At 33.9% G+C, this 20,075-nt stretch overlaps 1 protein-coding gene across 1 annotated transcript; it reads right to left on the bottom strand.

Moving 5' to 3' along the window:
* Positions 1-918: 918 nt before the first annotated feature.
* Positions 919-19,309, bottom strand: LOC124839533 (transportin 1). The gene is made up of 29 exons (XM_047315370.2): positions 18,822-19,309; positions 17,836-18,123; positions 15,596-15,685; positions 15,423-15,500; positions 15,255-15,335; positions 14,843-14,893; positions 14,418-14,503; positions 13,889-13,955; positions 13,747-13,803; positions 13,626-13,655; positions 13,482-13,541; positions 13,217-13,330; positions 12,894-13,007; positions 11,198-11,296; positions 10,522-10,647; positions 10,342-10,416; positions 10,105-10,176; positions 9,827-9,937; positions 8,936-9,019; positions 8,060-8,167; positions 7,136-7,237; positions 6,816-6,878; positions 6,662-6,736; positions 4,992-5,063; positions 4,794-4,918; positions 1,960-2,011; positions 1,819-1,887; positions 1,671-1,730; positions 919-1,555 (listed from the first exon to the last, which is right to left on the bottom strand). Exons 1-29 carry the CDS (start codon positions 19,011-19,013, stop codon positions 1,472-1,474), a joined length of 2,685 nt encoding a protein of 894 aa, XP_047171326.1. The 5' UTR covers positions 19,014-19,309; the 3' UTR covers positions 919-1,471.
* Positions 19,310-20,075: the final 766 nt, after the last annotated feature.

Genomic DNA, 20,075 nt, shown 5'->3' with positions numbered 1-20,075 from the left:
TTCTAGAAGTGTATGTTTAATAACTATTAGAATTATTCTTTATCCAATATTAACATAGCATTATTATTTTTAAATATAATTGTCAATTATAACACTTTAAAAATAATTTAAATATTATATCACTTAAATTATGACAAAAAGTATTTATCTTCTAGTAAAAAATCATACCAATAACGAGAAAAACTCCTTTCATCTAATTGGAGAAAGAAATACTCAAACAGAGAGTATTTCTGTCACGGTGATGAGGAAAAAAGACATACTGATGGAGACGCATATTACGGTGGACCTTCCCACCGGGGAAACTTATATTTGTATAAATCTCTTTATTTTAAAACCAACGAAATTATTTCTTTTTTTTTTTAATCTTTCCCAATTTACCTACGGAAAGTCACGCAGCCTTCATAGCTTTTCCAGTTTCTTGTTTACATAACTTTGCCCAACCACTGCCTGCAAGAAATGCCCATCAGTCGTCGTTGGATAGGTCAATCAAGAAAACGGAGAATGAGAACAAGAATGACGCTATGTCGATCCACGAATGGTGGATTAGTGAGTGACGAAACCCAAACTGTTACTATAAAGAAGTTTGGGACGTATACTGTTCGTGATATAACGAGGAAGCGATTTGAGAACTGCATTCCACGGAGAAAAAGGAGAGGTTCAAGCGGTATTTTCCCGAGCAAGGTCAAGTGTGGAACTTGTGATCTTCAACCGAGTGCTGACCTTCCGATTGATAGAAAACACTAATATTGTCAGGGGTCACACAGTGAGAGCTAAAAATCCCTCAGTGGATCAATTATTCTCAAACTACAAGTATAGCTACTGTAGACATTAACTAGCTTTAAGGGGCATCGATGTCATAAGAAAATAATGCCCACATTTTTCCCTTGGGATGAAAGCATAAAAAGAAAGACAACGATGCATGCACAAGTTTAAATAATTATTGTCCCAATCAAAATTTAAATGATGTGCTGCCTAAGGCAAAACCGTCGAAATCGGTTTTCAAGTTACATCTTACAAACAATTTAACAAACTAAATACTCTGGAAACTACGAGCCAGATCATATACCCCTCCCCTCCCTCTCTGGTGGTACAAAACTGTGTAACCAAGACACAACCTATCAACTTGAACTATAGAAATTGGAAAACTGTGGCGACGAGCACAAGGGTTGAATAAAACTCCTAGCCTTTAATTAAGGCTTTAACTATAAAGACAACAAAGAATCAAGCATTTCTAAAGGTTGAAAGTCATTCCCCTGTACATTTCTCATGGGAAACTCCATCAAATGAGATCTCGAGGCTTGTGGAACTGCTTGTAATCATCAAGCTCAAACGAATTGTACAAGTACTGGTACTCTGTCTGGAAACTTGGACCGAGACTAAGCTCCTGCTTCATATGAATCCGGACTCCAATATTGCTTTTCAACACAACGCCCAACAAGGTCAACGCAGAAGATACAAAAGCTCACACAAATTATACTTGATATTTTGAAAGTTTTTCTTTTACTGGAGGCTCCAAAGCAGACATACACTGATCCCATGCTCCATTGCGAAGCATCTACAGCATAAACATAAGATTGCATTGATTATCACGAGCAGAGTATTGCGGCTATAACTTGAACATAACATTACCCAAAAGGTAGATGTGTGCCTTAAAGTAAAGAAACACTAACCTGTTTATACCCATGCAAGACCTGGCAGACTTCATTGTGTAAATCTTCACTCCTTATTTCCTACAGACGTTAATAAAAGCAGTTATATTATAAAATCTTTAAAGCAATTTTTAACTTTTAAGATGACCATACTGACGGCTAAACGTACATGCCAACTTGCAATCGCTTTGCACATGTAAACAAGCGAGCTTAGAGCTCCAGAAGGATTAGCTTTGACCTGAAAGCAAGTGTAAGATACCAATTACTTTACAATTCTACATCTAAAATTTTAGTGTGAATAGGAAATTACCATAGCACATAGGCCTCTAAAAGCATCCTCTTTCTCAACATCATCTCGTATCCTGCAAAAATATCATCAAAGAGAAATCAGTATACAAGGTAACCTAGAATGGAACTGTGGTCATCTAAAATCATGTTCAATTTGTAAAGTGTGAATGTTGAGATAATGATTACTCTCCTTTATCCATGGATTTCAAATATTTAAATAAATACATGATTGCATGCACTACATTGATATATATGTTCTCAGACAAGTATTATCTAAGATCTTCATTATAATATTGGACATTCAGCTTGTTAGAATGTAATCAGCTATTCCAGATTTTGTAGGAAATTAACCATTACATAATCTAGGAAAATTAGGATGATTGATTGCTAATTATTAGGTGTTTTTATTATAATTGACTCTCTAAAATAGTATAAATACATACTGTGTGGTCTGCATTAGACACACAATACATTTTTAGAACATCTACAATTCTATGATATCAATAGTTTAGGGTTTCGATCTTGGATTTTCTTTATCTTTATTTTTTGTGACAGTACCAGCAGCTACTGTATGCCCCTTTTCTCAGTCACCGAACGTCATTTTCCTCTGGTGACCACTGTGATCAAGACAGTCTTCCTCCAGAGACCACTGTTCTTCATTCGCCGCCCTGATTCGCTGCACATGCACCCAGACCTGCAACTAACCGAGACGAGCAACTATAGCTCCTAGGCTGCTGCTGTCCAGCTATGGTTTTTTGTTACATCGTTACTTTCATTGACTATCTCTCCCAATGTACTTTGTTATTCTTAATAAAAAAATGTTTTGATATTTTTTCTATATTCCAACTTGGTTATGCTTCTCCTCAACGTCCTTTGTTTCAATACCACGGGTTAAAACTCCAATTTTGACTCACTCTACTAATCTTCAAGCATCATTTCACGCTCCAACTGTCCCTCTGCCCACGCCTCCAACACCTAAACTTCCTATTGCAATACGAAAAGGTATTTGTTCCTCTTGTAATCCTAACCCTCTATGCTTTTACCATTATTTATGATTGTTTCTCTCCATCCTATTTCTCCTTTGGATTTTGTGTCTATTTCTAAGACTACATGTGAAGCCATGGTTGATACCAGCTGACATCAGGCAATGGCAGAGATGGCAACCTTACATTCCAATGGCACTTGGGAACTTGGTCCTTTACCTCCTGGCAAGCAAATTGTTGGCAGTTGTTGGGTTTATATAGTGACAGCAGGACCTCATGGCCAAAATAACTTTTGTTCGTCTCTTTTTGGCTATGGATGCTATTCATCTTTGGCCTTTATCAGCTAGATATTAAAAATGCATTTTTACATGGTGAATTGCAAGAAGTTTATATGGATCAACTCTCTTGTTTTCTTGCTCCCGGCAATTCTCATCTTGTTTGTAAGCTTCAACAGTTTGAAGCAATCTCCCCAGGCTTGGTTTAGTTGTTTCAGTTCTGTCTTGATTCAGTTTGGCATGACCAGGCGTGAAGTTGATCATTCTGTCTTGTCCTTTCATTCCTCTTTTGGCAAGTGCATTTATCTTGTTGTTTATGTTGATGACATTGTCATCACAGGTAATGATGAGACTAGAATTTGACAAATCAAAAAGCATCTTTCACAACAATTTCATACTAAAGATTTGGGTCCTCTAAAATATTTCTTAGGCATTGAAAGTTGCTCAATCTGTTTCTAGAATTGTTATTAATCAACGTAAGTATGCCCAAAACATTCTTAAACTGCTATGCTTGATTGTCTTCCTTATGATACTCCTATGGATCCCAATATCAACCTTCTTCCGGGATCCCATTGAAAGAGCTGGAAAGACATTGTTGCTTGATAGGCCGACTCAACTATCTCACCGTCACCAAACCCGACACCTATTCTTCGAAACATAAATGCTCCAGTACAAGGATTATTGTATGAAGGCAAAGACAGTACTAAGATCACTTGTTACTCTGATGTGGATTGGGCAGGATCACCATCAACTAAAAGATCCAATTTTGGGTACTATGTTCTTATTGAAGGAAACCTTATCGAAGGAAACCTTATCTCATGGAGAAGCAAGAAGTAAAATATGATTGTCAGATCTAGTGCAGAAGCAAAATATCGTGCTCAGCCACTTATAAGCTTCATGCCTTAGGCAACTACTACTAATGCTAAAAATAGGGGACATCCATGAAACAAAGCTTATTAGTGACAATCAAGTTGCACTTCACATTGCATCTATGAAAAAGCCAAACATATTGAAATTGATTGTCCCTTTGTTAGAGAAAAAGTGTTGTCCGGAGAAATCACTACTAATACTCTAGAAACATAGTAAGCAGAAGAGGTTTTACAAAAAAAAAAAAAAGTTATTACAATTTGTAAGGGAAAAGTGAATTGCACATAATAGGGAGATTGCTCCAATTTATTTACTATTTTAATTTGTAATTAAAGTAAACATTATGCATCTCAACTGCCTTTTAGGTCACTCATCAGATCTTCTCCATATATCTTTTTATGAAGGAAAAATATTCATCGACAATCGCAGTCACCACCCTCTGAAACTGAACAGATCACCCTCCCAAGGGAACAGCACTATAACCAATTTCTCAACTTAGTTGAATACACTATGTTTTGAATCCCTCAAGCCCCACCTAAACATCTAAGATGAAATGAAAAGGGAAAACAATAAATGAGCCACAAACTTCTATAATGAATAGGAATTTATACACAACTTATCATGCATAAAAAATGGCAAAAGCACATGATTTTGAAAACATTTTTTAATGCACAACTGAAGAGAACCGGAGATTTTTATGTGCTCGTATGAAGGTCAGTACTATAACATACATTGACAAAGCAGTGCACCAGGATTGCATGAAATGCTCCATATGTGGTGATACAAGCTCTGGAGAGACCCACGCAAGCCTCCCCAGTGTTATTGCACTATTCTCTATTAGTGACTTGTTGAGTCCCTATAAACAGCAAACACAATCAGCAACTAAACATGGTCAAAATTATAATTGAAGAACGAAAAATGATAGTGACCTCTGCGTGCTGAAGAATGGGAACCAGGGATGAAATTACAGTCAAGACAACAGGAGAAATTTCTTGACGAACCTGAAATTCAAAAGACTGATTTTAGACAAAATAAATAAAATGTGACATGGTATAAGCTATTGACGCTCCTAATAATATCAGAAACATGAAAATCAAAACCAATGAGGGAAGAACAACCTTGAAACACAAACACGTCAGAGTAGATGTAATGTTGCATAATATTTAGCAAAATAACAAGACCATGTCAGCAGAATCTACTCCAATACTCAATCAGAGGAGTTGTAATTTTACACAGTGCTCCATTTTTTATTCTGGAGCTGGAGAGATTAAGATTGAAAAAATGCTTTTCAAAATTTAAATATTTAATGTTCATGTCGTCAAACAGAAACATGAATGATCAATATACAAATCTGTAAAATACTAGAAGCATATAGGTAAAATTATCTGTCAAGAACCTACAATATAAGTCTCATCGCAACTTAGAATGTTTGTTTGTGAGATGGTTTTATCCGCCACAACTGACCTGCAATTTTGATGGGTTCATTTATTTAACCTGAACCCAGTCCAATCAAAAAACCAAATAATGAAAAAAGTTTGGTTTAGCAGAAGCATAAAACAAAAGTTAAGGTGCATCGTATAGTACTTTTTAAAAATAATGTTTATGTAAAAATAGTATTATCCAGTGAGTTAAGAAATCATATTAATACATGACTGTTAAGAAAGCACGCATCTAAAAAATATAGGAAACTGAACTAGGTAGAGGACTTGAAGTTTAACTTTAGTCTGTCCTCAAATCACATGGGGTCTCATTTTTTAAATCCAAAACCGTCAAAGTTAACATTAGACTCTATTGTGTGAGTGGGATGAAATAGGTCATAAACAACCTAATTCTTATGTCACAACAAACCAAGATAGTCAGATACTTAAACATGCATACGGATAGCAATATTCAAAAACACAAAGACAGAAGTAGCAATTCAAGCTACCAGATGAATATAATCATAAAGAACAAGTTAGAGGAAATTTATGCTCAAGAAATGAACATTCATGATAACAACCTATAATTTTGTAAGAGATGTACTCAACATGCCAGTTGCTTGAATAGTTATTATAATTGAAACAATTATATAATTTGTATAGCAATTCAACATGACTCCTAAAGCCATCTAGAGAAAGTACAGTGTTAATTTTGATATCAAATTGCACTCAGAATCGCTAGAGTTGAATCTAGATCACGAGAATTATGAATCTGGTCTGTAGTTGGATCTGGGCATGCCAGGTCACACAACCCAGTCCGGTTGTGCATAACCTGGTTCTCAACACTTTACAGTTTCTTTTTTTAGTTTTTTTAAATTGGAGAGAAGTGTCAAAAATCTTCCCAAGGTTGGACACCTGGAACTGCGCAGAATGGGACAAACTAGAGACCAGCTGCTTGTTCTGTGGCTTCTCTACCGTGTCAATATACATCATTTACAGCATATGGCAACGTTTAACAATCAAAGTATTCATTACAGTCTAAACAGCTTGTAAACCAGAATTTAACCTAATCATTACAATTTAGAACTATATCATTCAAACCAAATGTCAATATGCCAATTAGAATCTATGTTGCAAAATTTTCTATCATTTTATCAGAAAGAGGCATTAAAATGGCATACCTTAACTGCTAATTCTCCAATTGCCCAGCATGCATTATTTGCTACTGAAATGGCCTCCTTTACCTTAGAAATCTCCTGCACACCAGACACTATTAGAATAAAATGGCCAAATAAATGCAACCTACAAACAAATTTGTATCAGGCACATACATACCAGCTGTTTGGCTGCAGCCTCAAGAAACTCAGACAAACGAGGGTGCAAATGAACGGGGCACACCTAGCCAAATTACCATTGTCAGAATCCCATCAACTATGATACAGTCCAAAGAACAATCCCTGCCACCCCACAATATAAAAATAAATGTTTGGGTAGAGACCCAGACTTACTTCCACCCATTCCCCTCCTTAACCAACCCCGAATAAAGAAAACTGAACTTCAAAAAGTTAATTTACTTCCAAAATACAACAGGACAAGGAAATGCTTTTGGCTATGTGGGCTCCAGTGCAATGCATGAAGGAACACAATCAACTTACTCGAGCCAGGTCTCCAAGTAAGGCAAAGGCACTTTGTCGAACATCAGAAGCATCATCCACACAACAATGCAGAAGTAGATCTCTCAGAGAACATTGTGCAACCTGCCAAATGGTGTACATCAAGATAATCTCAAAAACTCATACAAAGGAAACTTTAGAAGACAGAATTGCTGTTCATTTCAAGTTTTACACACCAAGAGGAATTGCAGGTCTTTCGGGGGCAAGGTAAAAATGAAAGGGAAAATATGCCTTTTAGGAATAGCATAAGTTGCAATTACTATGAAAATATGACATTAGTTTATCATTGATTTCTTCTAAAGAAGTAGGTTTTGTAGAGAAAAGATAATATCATGCTAGGAATTTAAGAAACAATCTAGTGTTAATGCCCCCAGTTTTCATTAGAAAGCACCACCACAAATTCACGAATATGTTTAACAAGGCAAACTTTGTGGTCATATTGATGTTTTTTAAATAATCAGGCCATCTGTCCCCAAAAAAATTAACTCTTTAATTAGAGAAAACTGATCAAAATGTTACACAAATATAAATAATAAATAAATAGATGTTTCTAATGTTGCAAAAGCCCAATCATTCAAAGCAAAAACAATATTTAAAAAAAGGCAAGTATGTTCCTTAATACAAAACGACATATTTTACACAAAAACAGCTAAAAAAGGTGGACTAACAGCAAACCAAAGAACTGTTTCGGAATTAAAATTTACAGAAATAGTTCAACAACTACTGCAAATGATATGAAGAAGAATATTAAGGAAATAATTGCACCATATTCTAAGCTAAAAAATGCTCCAATTATATAAATTAATGCAAACTATTTCAAGAAAATAACATCCAAGAAGATGACAAATAATTAGCTAACAGATAAGTATCATTCATATCTAGAAAATACAAGTTTTAGATGAGTACCAAACTCTCTATTCCACTGCCAAGACCCTCTGCTAGTCCAGAAAGCAAATCAAGAGAGCATACAATGAACTCCTTGTCATACTGAACCCCAGTTTTAGTAGAATCAGCCTGAAATAAAATGACATTTAACTTGTTGGAAGATAAAATAAATTTCAAAATCAGACCTTATTGGGAAGTAGTAATAGAGTAGTTTATTGGACAGATCACAAATAAAGGTGGTCATGAAATGCATTTTTCAGATCAAACAGCATATACAGACATTAATTTGATAACAAACACAAGTATAGAACATACTAATAATATTTGACAATTTTTCAGCTTTGTGTACATTGGATACCTTTCAACATATATAGCATGACTAGTAGCACTTAAGTTCTCAATAAAAGAAAAATATACATAATAGATAACAGCAACCTCTAAGTAGTGTTACAATTTGATTAGTTCACACCACTAGAATATCATCTAATATCAAAATACCATATCCATAAACAATTTAGATTATCTTGAAAAATATTTCTTCATTGTAAGTTCACCTGTTCCAGATATCTTACATTTTGTTACCATATTTAGTTATGATTATTGGTATAAGGCACCACTCTGTAGGTTTGCTACATATATTGTACTAAAACAACTCATATCAGCTCAATATCAATTCTATAATATATGATTCGTCTAAATACCTAAACCTTAAAATGTCAACATTACATACACATATGTGTGTGCGTACCAAGACTAAGAAGGAAAAAACTTGTAGCACTAACAACGTTACAAATGAAATGTCAGACAACACCTAGGAAAGAACCAAAACTTTAGTTTTTAAACAGGATATAGTGCAAACTAGATGTTAAAAGATCTTTGAGCAAAAGTAACTAGAACCTTAGCAAATTGTTGGCTCTGGATTATATTTATGCACCTCCTAAATACAGGTTCCGCAAATTGAGTGAAACCAGTACCCAAAGCCTGCACCAATTGAGCACCGCATCAGGAGCAAGAAAAAACATACCAAACAAAAAGTTCAAATTATATCAATAGTTTCCCGAAATCCCATGCATTTATTAACATGAGAATCAGAATGATAACCTAATTTCCAACTTCCAGCATAAGCCTGTAAGTTTATAATAATACATGATTTGAAACTTCCTTTGGAATTAAATTTGAACTACACTTCTTAGTAACATAAATAAAATCCCCTAAGCTGTACCAAATTTACAAGCAAACTTTTAGGAAGTTCAAAAACAAGATGAGCTTTAGCTATTTCAAATGAAATTGAATTTTCAACATGCATAGACAAGTGCCTTCTGCATTGTGCCAATACTGTCAAGAGGATATACTGCACATTGCCAGTTCATCAGCTTCATAATCTTCAATTAATTACTGTGAAATATTTGTTGACAAATAAGTAGGATATTATTGTTAAAGAACAACCTACGGTACACAAGTATACCCAGCAAACTCATTCAAAGTTCAAAGATGCATATTCATAATAAATGTTATGAACAGTATATGACAACAAAACCGATAAACACTTCTTAATATATAAGTGGAAAAACAATATCCGTACATGTGCTATAGAGGTAAAGCATTCCAGGAGTGGAAAAAGATCTTTGTCTGAATTATTGTTAAAGAACAACCTACGGTTCACAAGTCTACCCAGCAAACTCATTCAAAGTTCAAACATGCATATTCATAATAAATGTTATGAACAGTATATGACAACAAAACCGAGAAACACTTCTTAATATATAAGTGGAAAAACAATATCCGTACATGTGCTATAGAGGTAAAGCATTCCAGGAGTGGAAAAAGATCTTTGTCTGAATTTGAAAGTTGCTGCCACTTCTCAATTAATGGTGGCATTAGAATCTCAAGATAACCAGGCTGCAAAGCAAGAAGAAAAACACTAGGTAAAGAAATGTCTCTTGAAGCAAAAGGGATAGAATATCGGTAGTAAACCATGAAGAGTAACTTCAGAAAAAAGGAAAAATTAGTTTAATGTACTTTGATTGTCCATCCATGGAATGGACTACTGCTAAAAATTAGCATACCTGATTCAACTCTCCCCCAACAGCTTCAGCTAGAGTTCCAATTGCATCATATACAATTCTTAGGTTTCGCCGCTGCAATTCAGAACAATAGACTACAGTTAACAATGTCTAACCATACACATAATGATGGGAAATGTAACACAGTACAGAGCTAGTGTGCATCGAAACATGATTCTTTGCACAAGAAACAAAAACACAAATATAAAGTATTAGCTATTATTAAGGTAAAGAAATCACTTGATATTTCTCAAATGCAGTCATAAGGTGCTTCAATATAATTTCCAAGCGTGGTGCCAACTCTTCAGCAGCTTCCTATTATAAGTTTGGTAAACCAAATTTGAGACTCATAAATTTAAAATATATGAAGTAATTTGATCAATTCATTAAGGGTAAATGAACAGAAATTGTAGTCAGAACCTCTTCCAGGGTTGCAAAAGCAGAACAAGCAGCCTCTTGTACCCGCTTATTGTCATCCAAAATTCTTCGTAGAAGCCCCATAAGAACATTATCAAATTGTTCATAGCCTTTAGGATGTCCAATACCCTAAAGCACACAAAATTTAAACTCAAACAAAATTACATAGTAAATTGCTCAATATCCTTGCATGGCTAAACTTAAACATCAGTTCATATAGATCTTATATATAATATCCACTCGTTGTTTTGTCATTTTACAATTATCTGGAAACATACAATATTCCAATGGATCAATATCCTTTGAGACTGATGCAAGATTTGGTTTAGCTACAAACTCCTTATATTATAACATCTATAAGTTCAAACTTGAATATTGAATACACAAATATTAAAGTGATGGAGCAGATTAAAATAATTAGTTATAATAATATCAGGAATAGAGAAGGTAACATTAATATAGATTAGGAATATATACCAAATAGTAATAAGATATTGAGATACATTTAGTGAATTTAATAATTAGCAATTTGATAGCAATTGGTATTTAGGATTGAATTAACTTTCTCTAAATGACCAAAATATTCAAAAGTACATAAATTTATAGAACTGTAAAAGCATCAGTGCCAAAAAAAATCATAACTGTGCAATAGCATAACAGGAACAGAGGGCTTTTATACCTGAACAATAAATTTGCTAAAACGGGACAGTGTCCAGCATGAAATACTTCGTATTAGAGGAAACTTATCATCAAGAAGCGGGATAAGAAAGGCCACAATCTATAAACAAAGAATAGTGAAAAATTCTAAATTAGTAAGAAGTAAGGGCCACACTAAAGAATAAAAAAAATCTGATATTTGTATGAGTAAGAAATCAATAAAGCAGATTAACAAGACTCAGTAAAATAAGAATCAGTGATTGACAGATCAACAAAAATGTTGTCAGAGAAACATTTTCCTTTTAGTGTCAATAATAAATAATGTTGTCAAGACTAAGATTCCACATAGGACCCATGGGTGTGTTGCAAGATCTTAAAATGTTGGAACGTACAATTGTAACAAGGATATAGGATCTTAACAAAATGAATATTATATTAATACACACACATAGGAAAAAAGGGGGAAAGCTATAAATAACAACAGGAAAGTTAACCTAAAACTAATGTTTCAGAACCATAACTGAAAAACTCGAAATTGGAATTCATTTCATAGTGAAAAAACATTTTTCTCTTTTCAATATCAATAATGTTGTCATGAATGAGATTCTACTCAGGATCCAAATGGGTGTTGCAATATCTCAAAAACGTAGGAATGTAGAATTGTTACAAGGATTATATGATCTTACCAAATGTAAACTATACTAATATATACTAACACAGAAAAAAGAAGAGAGGAACTATAAACAAGAACATTAAAGCAAACTTAAAAACTAACATTTCATAAGAGAGGGACACACAAGATGGTGAAGAATGCTTCAAGACAGATATTTGATACTTTTTTTATTTAATCCTATGATTAGAGTTTTCTCAGACAATAAAAAAGAAGAAATGCGGAAATTATGTTTGGTTACAATGCCGAAAACTTAACTCGACTAACTTGTATGATTCCATTACAATCATACCAATTTGTGATTTCAGGTGTGATCCAGATCAGGACAGGGAGAAAAGATAGTAAGACCATGCAAACTTACAATCTAGATTGTAATTTTAACAACATTGAACATGAGTTGTAAATTACAACTCATCCAGAAAGTATCATAATTATCTCACAGTGATTGAATAATTGAACATAAGGAATAGATCACTACAAAAGGGCAAAAAGGAAAGATTGAATGATTCTAGAAGTTGTCATATTTTTTGGAAACTAGTAATAATAAAAGGAACAAGATATTGTGTAGCTAGAGAAGGACACCAAACCAGCACAAACCAACGGGGCTTTAGGTGTAAAGGGAGGGAAAAGAAAGAAAGATACTTTGAATAACATTTACTACTCTTATGTGATGTATTTCAATAAGATGAACTGCAATGCATGTAAATCACAGAGCGCTAACCATTACTTTTACTAATACTGATCCTAACAATAATACAGAAACAAATTATGAGATATTAGGAAATGTGGAAACTAATAAAATCGAGGAAGTAGCCATAAGTGATAAAGATTTAAGAATACAATTAGATATTATTAGATACTCTGAATAACTCTAATATACAATTTTGATACTAATGACATATTCAAAGACACATCCAAGCATACATTAAGTTATACAATCATTCAAGCATACATTAATCAAATTTTTAAAACAAGCTCAACAATTTATCCCGCAATCAAACCAGTTGCTTTTGGATTGAGTAATCAGAACCAGAAAAATAGAAAATACCTCCAACAGATGAGGATAAAGACCATTGATGCAACCTTCACCTATGGCACCAAGGGCCAGGACAGCAGCTTCCCGTTCCTTCCAAGCATCATCCCCACCAGCAGACAACTTAGCCTGCACAAATTCTCATAACCTTTAGTATATCCACACACAAAAATAAGGCTTGTGGAGAAATTAGCATCATAAAATAGTTTGTCTTACATATATACACCTGTCTCACCCATTACCATTATGCTTGGTCTGACTTAAATTAACAGCATTAGTTTGACTGTTACTCATTTTTAGCCATTATGATATAGAAAATTATCACAAGTGTAAATCACCTCAACAATAGGCATAAGTGTTGGAAGAATCTCGTCTCCAAACACATTTGAAAGAATATCAAGAGCAGCTGCACTGCATTTCCGTAAATTCCATGTGTTGACAACATCATCATCCTGTAAATATGAAAAATAAAAATTGTGACTTCAAATTGCAAAGCATTTTTTAAAGCTAATCTTTCAAAAGCTACATAAACCCTATTAAATAAGGGAAATAGCATTAATCAAATATTAAGAATAACAAAACAATAGAGCAAGTACAACATACGTCATCTTCTACTTCATCTGATCCATGAAATCTTGATGCATGAAATCGAGGTTTAAGATCCTATGGTGAAAAAAATATAAAATAAGAAATTTGATGGTCTCAAACTAAAGAAAACCCAGTAAGTCAACTAATAAACAACCAGACCTGATCCCGATCAGGTTGAGAACCATCTTCCTGGAAAAATAAAATCAGACAAATGAAGTCACAAACAAGAATTAGTTGCAATGCAATCCACCTCTAAACACTAATCAATCCAAAAGAAAACCTCAGCTTCAATAAGTGACTCATCATCATCTGCATAAGCCATGTTTGACAGCAATACCTACATGGATGCAACAAATGAACTTCAAATTCCAATATTACACAGGGATACAATTACAAAAGAGGATGTGTATAATTTGATTTACTGGAATAAGACGAGGCAAGAATTCTCTTAAGTTTTCAGGCGGCAGTTGAGCATCACAATATGCAGACCTGCAACAGAAATCATTATAAAATAAAAGATGCAAAATACAAAAAACTCCACGGATTTAAGAAAGAGAGAGTTTTAGTGAAATTTTAAATTTTAAATCAGCTTAACAAAGAATATAGCATCATTACATAATAGATACATTGAACTCTTATTCGCATCAGCATGCTGATTTTAGAAATAATAAATTGATTGATTCTGCATGTGCCATCTTAATATCCAACAACAGAAAACATACATTGCTAGAAACAGTATGACTTGAACTTGCATGTCTCAAAATTAGAATACATTACAACCACCTGAAACCCCTCCTCCCAGTATGAAAAAAGCAAGTAACAAAAATAAAACAAAATACACATAAATAAGTTTACTATTTTAGTTGTGATTCATAACATCTAGAAGCTACATTATGAACTCCAGCCACTAGTTGAACCATCAAGAAAATAACATCCAAATACATATAGTACCAAAATTCACAGGCTTCGAGGGCTACTTCTTCATCTGTGTCCTTGTTGACTTGTAACATGTATTCAATCACATTCCTTAAATGTGGCTGCAGTGAATTAATAATTGCATTAGATAAGAGAGAGCAGATAGAAATAACATTAATTTTAAAGACAGTAAATAGGTAAGACACTTGATGCTTGCTTGTTCAACTAGTTGAAAAATTACAAATGCATATAATAAACTTGAGATAAGTATATAAAACAGTGCTACGCATTCTGATCTTGTGATATCTAAATGAATTCGACTTACTCAAACAAGTAAACAACCAGATATAGTGTGACAGAATGAATAGAACAGATAAACCACCACAATGTGAAAAATCTCGAAAATATAAGAACATCCAATTAACTTGAAAAACTAAAATGAACCAGAGCAAGATGCTCACCTCCAAGAAAGATGGACGGACTTCAATTAGCTGAACAAATGCCGCACAAACCTGGTCATGAATAGCAACTAGGATGATTTCAATTGATTCCAACATTAATAAAAAATAGTTATAACAAAGTTTGAGAAAAAAAACAGTTAATGAAATTCCTTGCAAAATCTATCAGAAATTACAAGACAACACAAACAGGATATAGCCTTCACTCACTAGAGGTCATCAAAATAATTGATGTATAAAACAAAAGAATACACAATGAGCAGAAGGCAGAGTCAAAAGACTGAAGCCTTCAATTACTAGCAATTCAAACCAGCAGCTGGATTTGGAGTAATTCACTAATAAAGCAATAATGGAAAAAAATTTATAAATTTTATTCAAGTTACATCTATATCCATATAAAGAATTAAGAACTCACCAACTTCCGCACTTCAGCAGAAGGATCATTTGAGAGAATAAACAGACCTTGAAGATATTGATCCATGGATACATATAGAGCCTTCACAAAACAATTAAGACTATTACAATCTATTCCAAACTTCAGCAGTTCTTCAATAACCAGAGAACTGAGACATTATACACTTACAGAAGGCATTAACATAATGTATTGATTTACAGAACCAAGTGATAGCTTTCTCAATGAAGCATGAGGAGATTGGAAAAACTGAAACAAAAAAAAAAGGAAAAGAATAAACAGTTGGAGGATACAATAGTAAGAAGTGAAAGGAAACAATTATAAAAAGGAAAAACTGATCTTACCCGAAATAATCTAGGAAGAAATATGTTAATAGGGCGTTCTGCTAAACCCGGTACATCAGAATCAAGATATTGAGGAATATCTTCACAAATCTTCGTGCGGTAAAAAAAAAATGTTAAAAGGGTACAGCTAGAAACAAATGCTATGAAATATTAAGAATCAGTTGCCAAGACTGCACTTTCTCTAGCCTTTTAAAATAATAGTACATACAAATTGTCATTCAATAATTTTAAATTATACAACCAAAATCAGATAAAAAAAAATCAAGAACTTTATTTGCATTGAAAATTAATAAAAGAACAAGGTTGTTCCAGTCTTTACCCACCCACGAATCCTTCATCTCATTTTTTTTGAGTTAGCAAAAGGAAATTAATAAAAATATACATATATGACACTTCTCTTTTATTTTATTTTTAATTTTTTTGGCTCAATTACACATTGATTTCATTGATTTTAGTAAAGTTCAATTTTCATACCCTTAGTTTTTTTATCGCAACAAGTTTACCTAGTAATTCCCAAAATTGGTGCAACTTAAGTCCCCTACCTCTATCAGATTGAAATTGATTGTGCCAAACTATCTTCAACTAAGCAAAATCATAGAGGAGTCACGTCATCACATTTCATGACATACAAGCATAAGTGTGATTAGGAAGCTCATTGCACCAGTTCAAAAAAGTATGAGGATAACGTTGTGGCAAAAGAAACAATGGATAACAAACAGATTTTAACAAAGCTAAGACAACCAAAAAGAACAATTAAGACTTCCTATTTTGGTAACCCTGATTATGATGTTTTCATGGATCCATGAAAGATACATGCTAGATGCTACAACCAATATCAAAGCTTCCATCAAACCTGAAAGAAAATGGATTTGGTGCAGAAACACGGGATTCCCAAATCAGATTAAGTCTCATCCGAATGATCATTATCCTTTATCACATTTTTACATCAAAGTTTTTTTACCATTGTTACAATCACAGAAGTCACAGCAATAATATAAACAGGGATTATTAATAAAACAGGACACAGTACAACAGACATATATCAATTGCATAAAAAAAATTCATGGGGGCATACTAAATACACTATTTCTATAATTTGAGTAGTTACTTCCAATTCTTTTCTGGTTACTGTTATAACCAGGTGTAAATAGAGAAAATAGAGAGGAGAAATACACTGAATTTAACATAGTTCAAAGGACAAAAATTGCAAAGCTCTAAAGGAAATAGAAAGAAAATTTTCTGATGTCATTAACATTGCAATGCAATAAGTCCACCAATGCTAAAACCGTTATCTATATAAACTCAAATCCCCATCTATATGGACACTCTGTACCACATTCTACAACCTATTGACCCAGCCCACCCTCCCTCACATGCTCTTTACCGATTAACCACTTATTTAAGTAGCAAAAAGTTAAACACTACAATGGGTTGAATAGAAAAACTTTCCAAAAATTTAAATAGTAGAATAGCAAAGGATATTAAACATTAGATGTTGTACTTTATATATATATAAAAGATAAGGTATAATACATAATCATTAATGATAAAACAATTCCAAATTTACAAAACACTTATTCTAGCCCCTTCAAGATCTCCCATTTGTGTTGATTGAACTCCACTTAATGCTTTAATCTTCTCCACTGCCCCTCCCCCTTTCCAAAGAAAAATATCCCGCAGAATTTCTAGAGAAGTACACTCAGGCATGTCCAAACACATTCATGTACCCACAAATGCAATAAAAACATGGGACTTGCTGTCTTATTTATCTTCTTTATAGATGTGTGTTCATTTTCTCATGACGAAAACATATAGATGATCGAGTTGTTGGAAAATGGTGGGAAGCACTCTACAACAAATCAATAGATGTGAGTAGCTGGACTCTTTTCAATCCAACAGTTAATGACCCAACCATTCAATTACTGTTTGAGAAAAATCCCATCGCAGCAATTGGTATCTTGCGAGGGTCCATGCTTACATGTAACTTGCTTTGATTTAAATAATTTTGTTGGCGTTTCTCCAAGGAAGATTCCTAGAATCCTCCTTACCTCTGTTTCTATTCTCACATTACAATAAAAATCCTTCTTTATAAAATAATAATAAACTTGTCTCCTTTCTCTACAGGGATCTCAGTAGCACCAGTTCATATAATGAAAGTACTTGCATTTTCTTTCAAGATTCTATTTTAGCCAGAATTACAATTTAAGAATAACATACTAAGTCTAAAATGGAAAACCGACCTTGGATAATGCATCCATTGCACCTTCCATGTGATTTAGATCGTTGCTGTCCAGGCAATTTACGAGGGCTTGCAACAATTCAGGCCATCCAACAACTCCTCCTATTTCAACAACAACACTAATAATAGTTCCTGTTGTAGACCTTATGTGCTTATCTGCTGCACCGAGACAAGGCAGCAACTCCGATTTCACATACTGTTGGTAGGCAGGTTGCATAGATTTATAAGCATTTCTGAGGTTATTCTTCAGGTATAACCCTGCAGCCTGACGAACTTCCACTGATTTTCCCTGGTCAATTGAAAACCACCACGGCACCATTATTATCAATGCAACATCACTCGAACCACAACTGCCACGCCATATGTGGTTTTATAAATAAATAAATAAAGTCTTATCAAATATTTCCAAGAACCACTTAAACAGTTACAAAACATCTGACATGCTAATCTTTTTAGATGTGATTCCAGACACACTGATAGTATTTTGTTTCGCATTGAAAACGCATAACGCACGTAACAAACATGGAAAAGTCAAACTACACAAAGTTGCTTCACTGTTAAATGGGAAATTTGAGATTTCCCAGAAAACTTGACCAAAACCAAACATGCTACAATATATCTTAAAACTAGTTAAACGACACTAAAAAACAAAACAAAAGAGTTTTCTAATGTCATATCATTAACCGATCAGTGCATATTAACAAAGTTAAAGCAACAGACAAAAAAAAATAATACTAAACAGAGAATAAAACTCGTTGGAGCATCACCTTTATCAAGTCCAGAAGATTTCACTCAGAACAATCAAATCAAGCACAAATACACTACGACAAGAGCTCCGCATAACGCAGACATAATCAAACCAAAACCACGCAAGGCGATCCTCACTCTTGCACATAGATGCAAGCAAAGCACACATGAAAAATAACGTTTCGACGGAGCAGAGACAATAGCAGTAGAAAAGTGAAGCGGAAATTGGCGAAGGAATACCTCGGCACGGGAGAAGATGAAGGCGAGGTAATTGTTGAAGTCAGGAAGGTGCGAGTAGCGCTGAAGGTGTTGCCAAATCTGAGCCTTATCGGCGGAAGAAGAATGCGAAATCTGCTGCTCGAGGAGGCCGCAGATCTCCTTGAACCCTTGCTCCTGAGGCTGCCACGATGGAGTCGCCGCCGCCGCTGCCATCGCCACCGGAATCCGCCCCCGCGAATTGAGTTCAATCACAGAGAGAGGGGTTTTTGGAATATTTGTGGGCGCAACAAAGAGAAAGTGAGAGAGAGAACGACACCGCTTTTAAATGAAACGCAACAGCTTCAAGGTTCGCTCTCGAGCACACCCGCAAAACAATACAAATAACTTTTTGTTCTGCCAGCAAAGAAACAACAACCCTCTCTCACTTCTCACACTGTTCACAACCTCAATTATCCAACACAGAACACTGTTCGCTCGCTTGCGTTCCGTTTCCTTTAGGTTAGGCCTTCACCTCGTTGGGCCATAGCACCAAATTGAAATCGAAATTAAAAAATTAAAATAATATCAAAATAAAACAAGTTCCAAAAATAATAATTCAAAAATCATCTTCAACTTTTCATCATAGTTTTTTCACTTTAATCCACCACTTAGGTAACACAGAAAATATCTGGGACCAACCTATTATTATTCCACGCAATGTTTGGTGAATATGTATAAATATTATCATTAATGTTAATGCACGTTGGTGTGGGTACGAAATGCTATGCTCTTAACCCATACTTCAGGTTGGGCTTGCTGTCTTGAGGGAAACAATAAATTCAAATATAATTCACCTTAATGACGTTTTGTGTCCTTAAACATTGAGTTATGGATGATCATAAGTTGTTACCGATAATTTAAACTTTCTTTATGTTTGTGGAAATATAAAATCAAATTAACTTTCCCACAGCTATCTTTGTTTAAACTGTTTTAACAAAATGAACAAAATGTTAAACGTATTTTAATAAAAATATTTAAAAATAGAAATTAAAAAATTGTTTCTTTAAATAATTTGAAATTGTTTATGTTGAGAAATATATACACTTAAAAAGTTTTTTCTTTTCATCACCTAATAAATATATATAGAAAACATGAGAAGAGAGACCAAATCACCAAAAATGAATGGCATGAAAAAAACTTTAAAAACTGAAATAAAAAAGTGAGAGAAAATTAAATTACACTATAATTCAATAATGAAATAATAGAAATATGAAATGTGATAAAAGTCTTTTTCAT

The sequence above is a fragment of the Vigna umbellata genome, chromosome 8, assembly GCF_029865625.1.
Source record: "Vigna umbellata cultivar VRB3 chromosome 8, Vumbellata_1.0, whole genome shotgun sequence".
In the NCBI taxonomy this organism is placed as follows: Eukaryota; Viridiplantae; Streptophyta; class Magnoliopsida; order Fabales; family Fabaceae; genus Vigna; species Vigna umbellata.
This window is presented reverse-complemented; position numbering and strand designations above follow the sequence as displayed.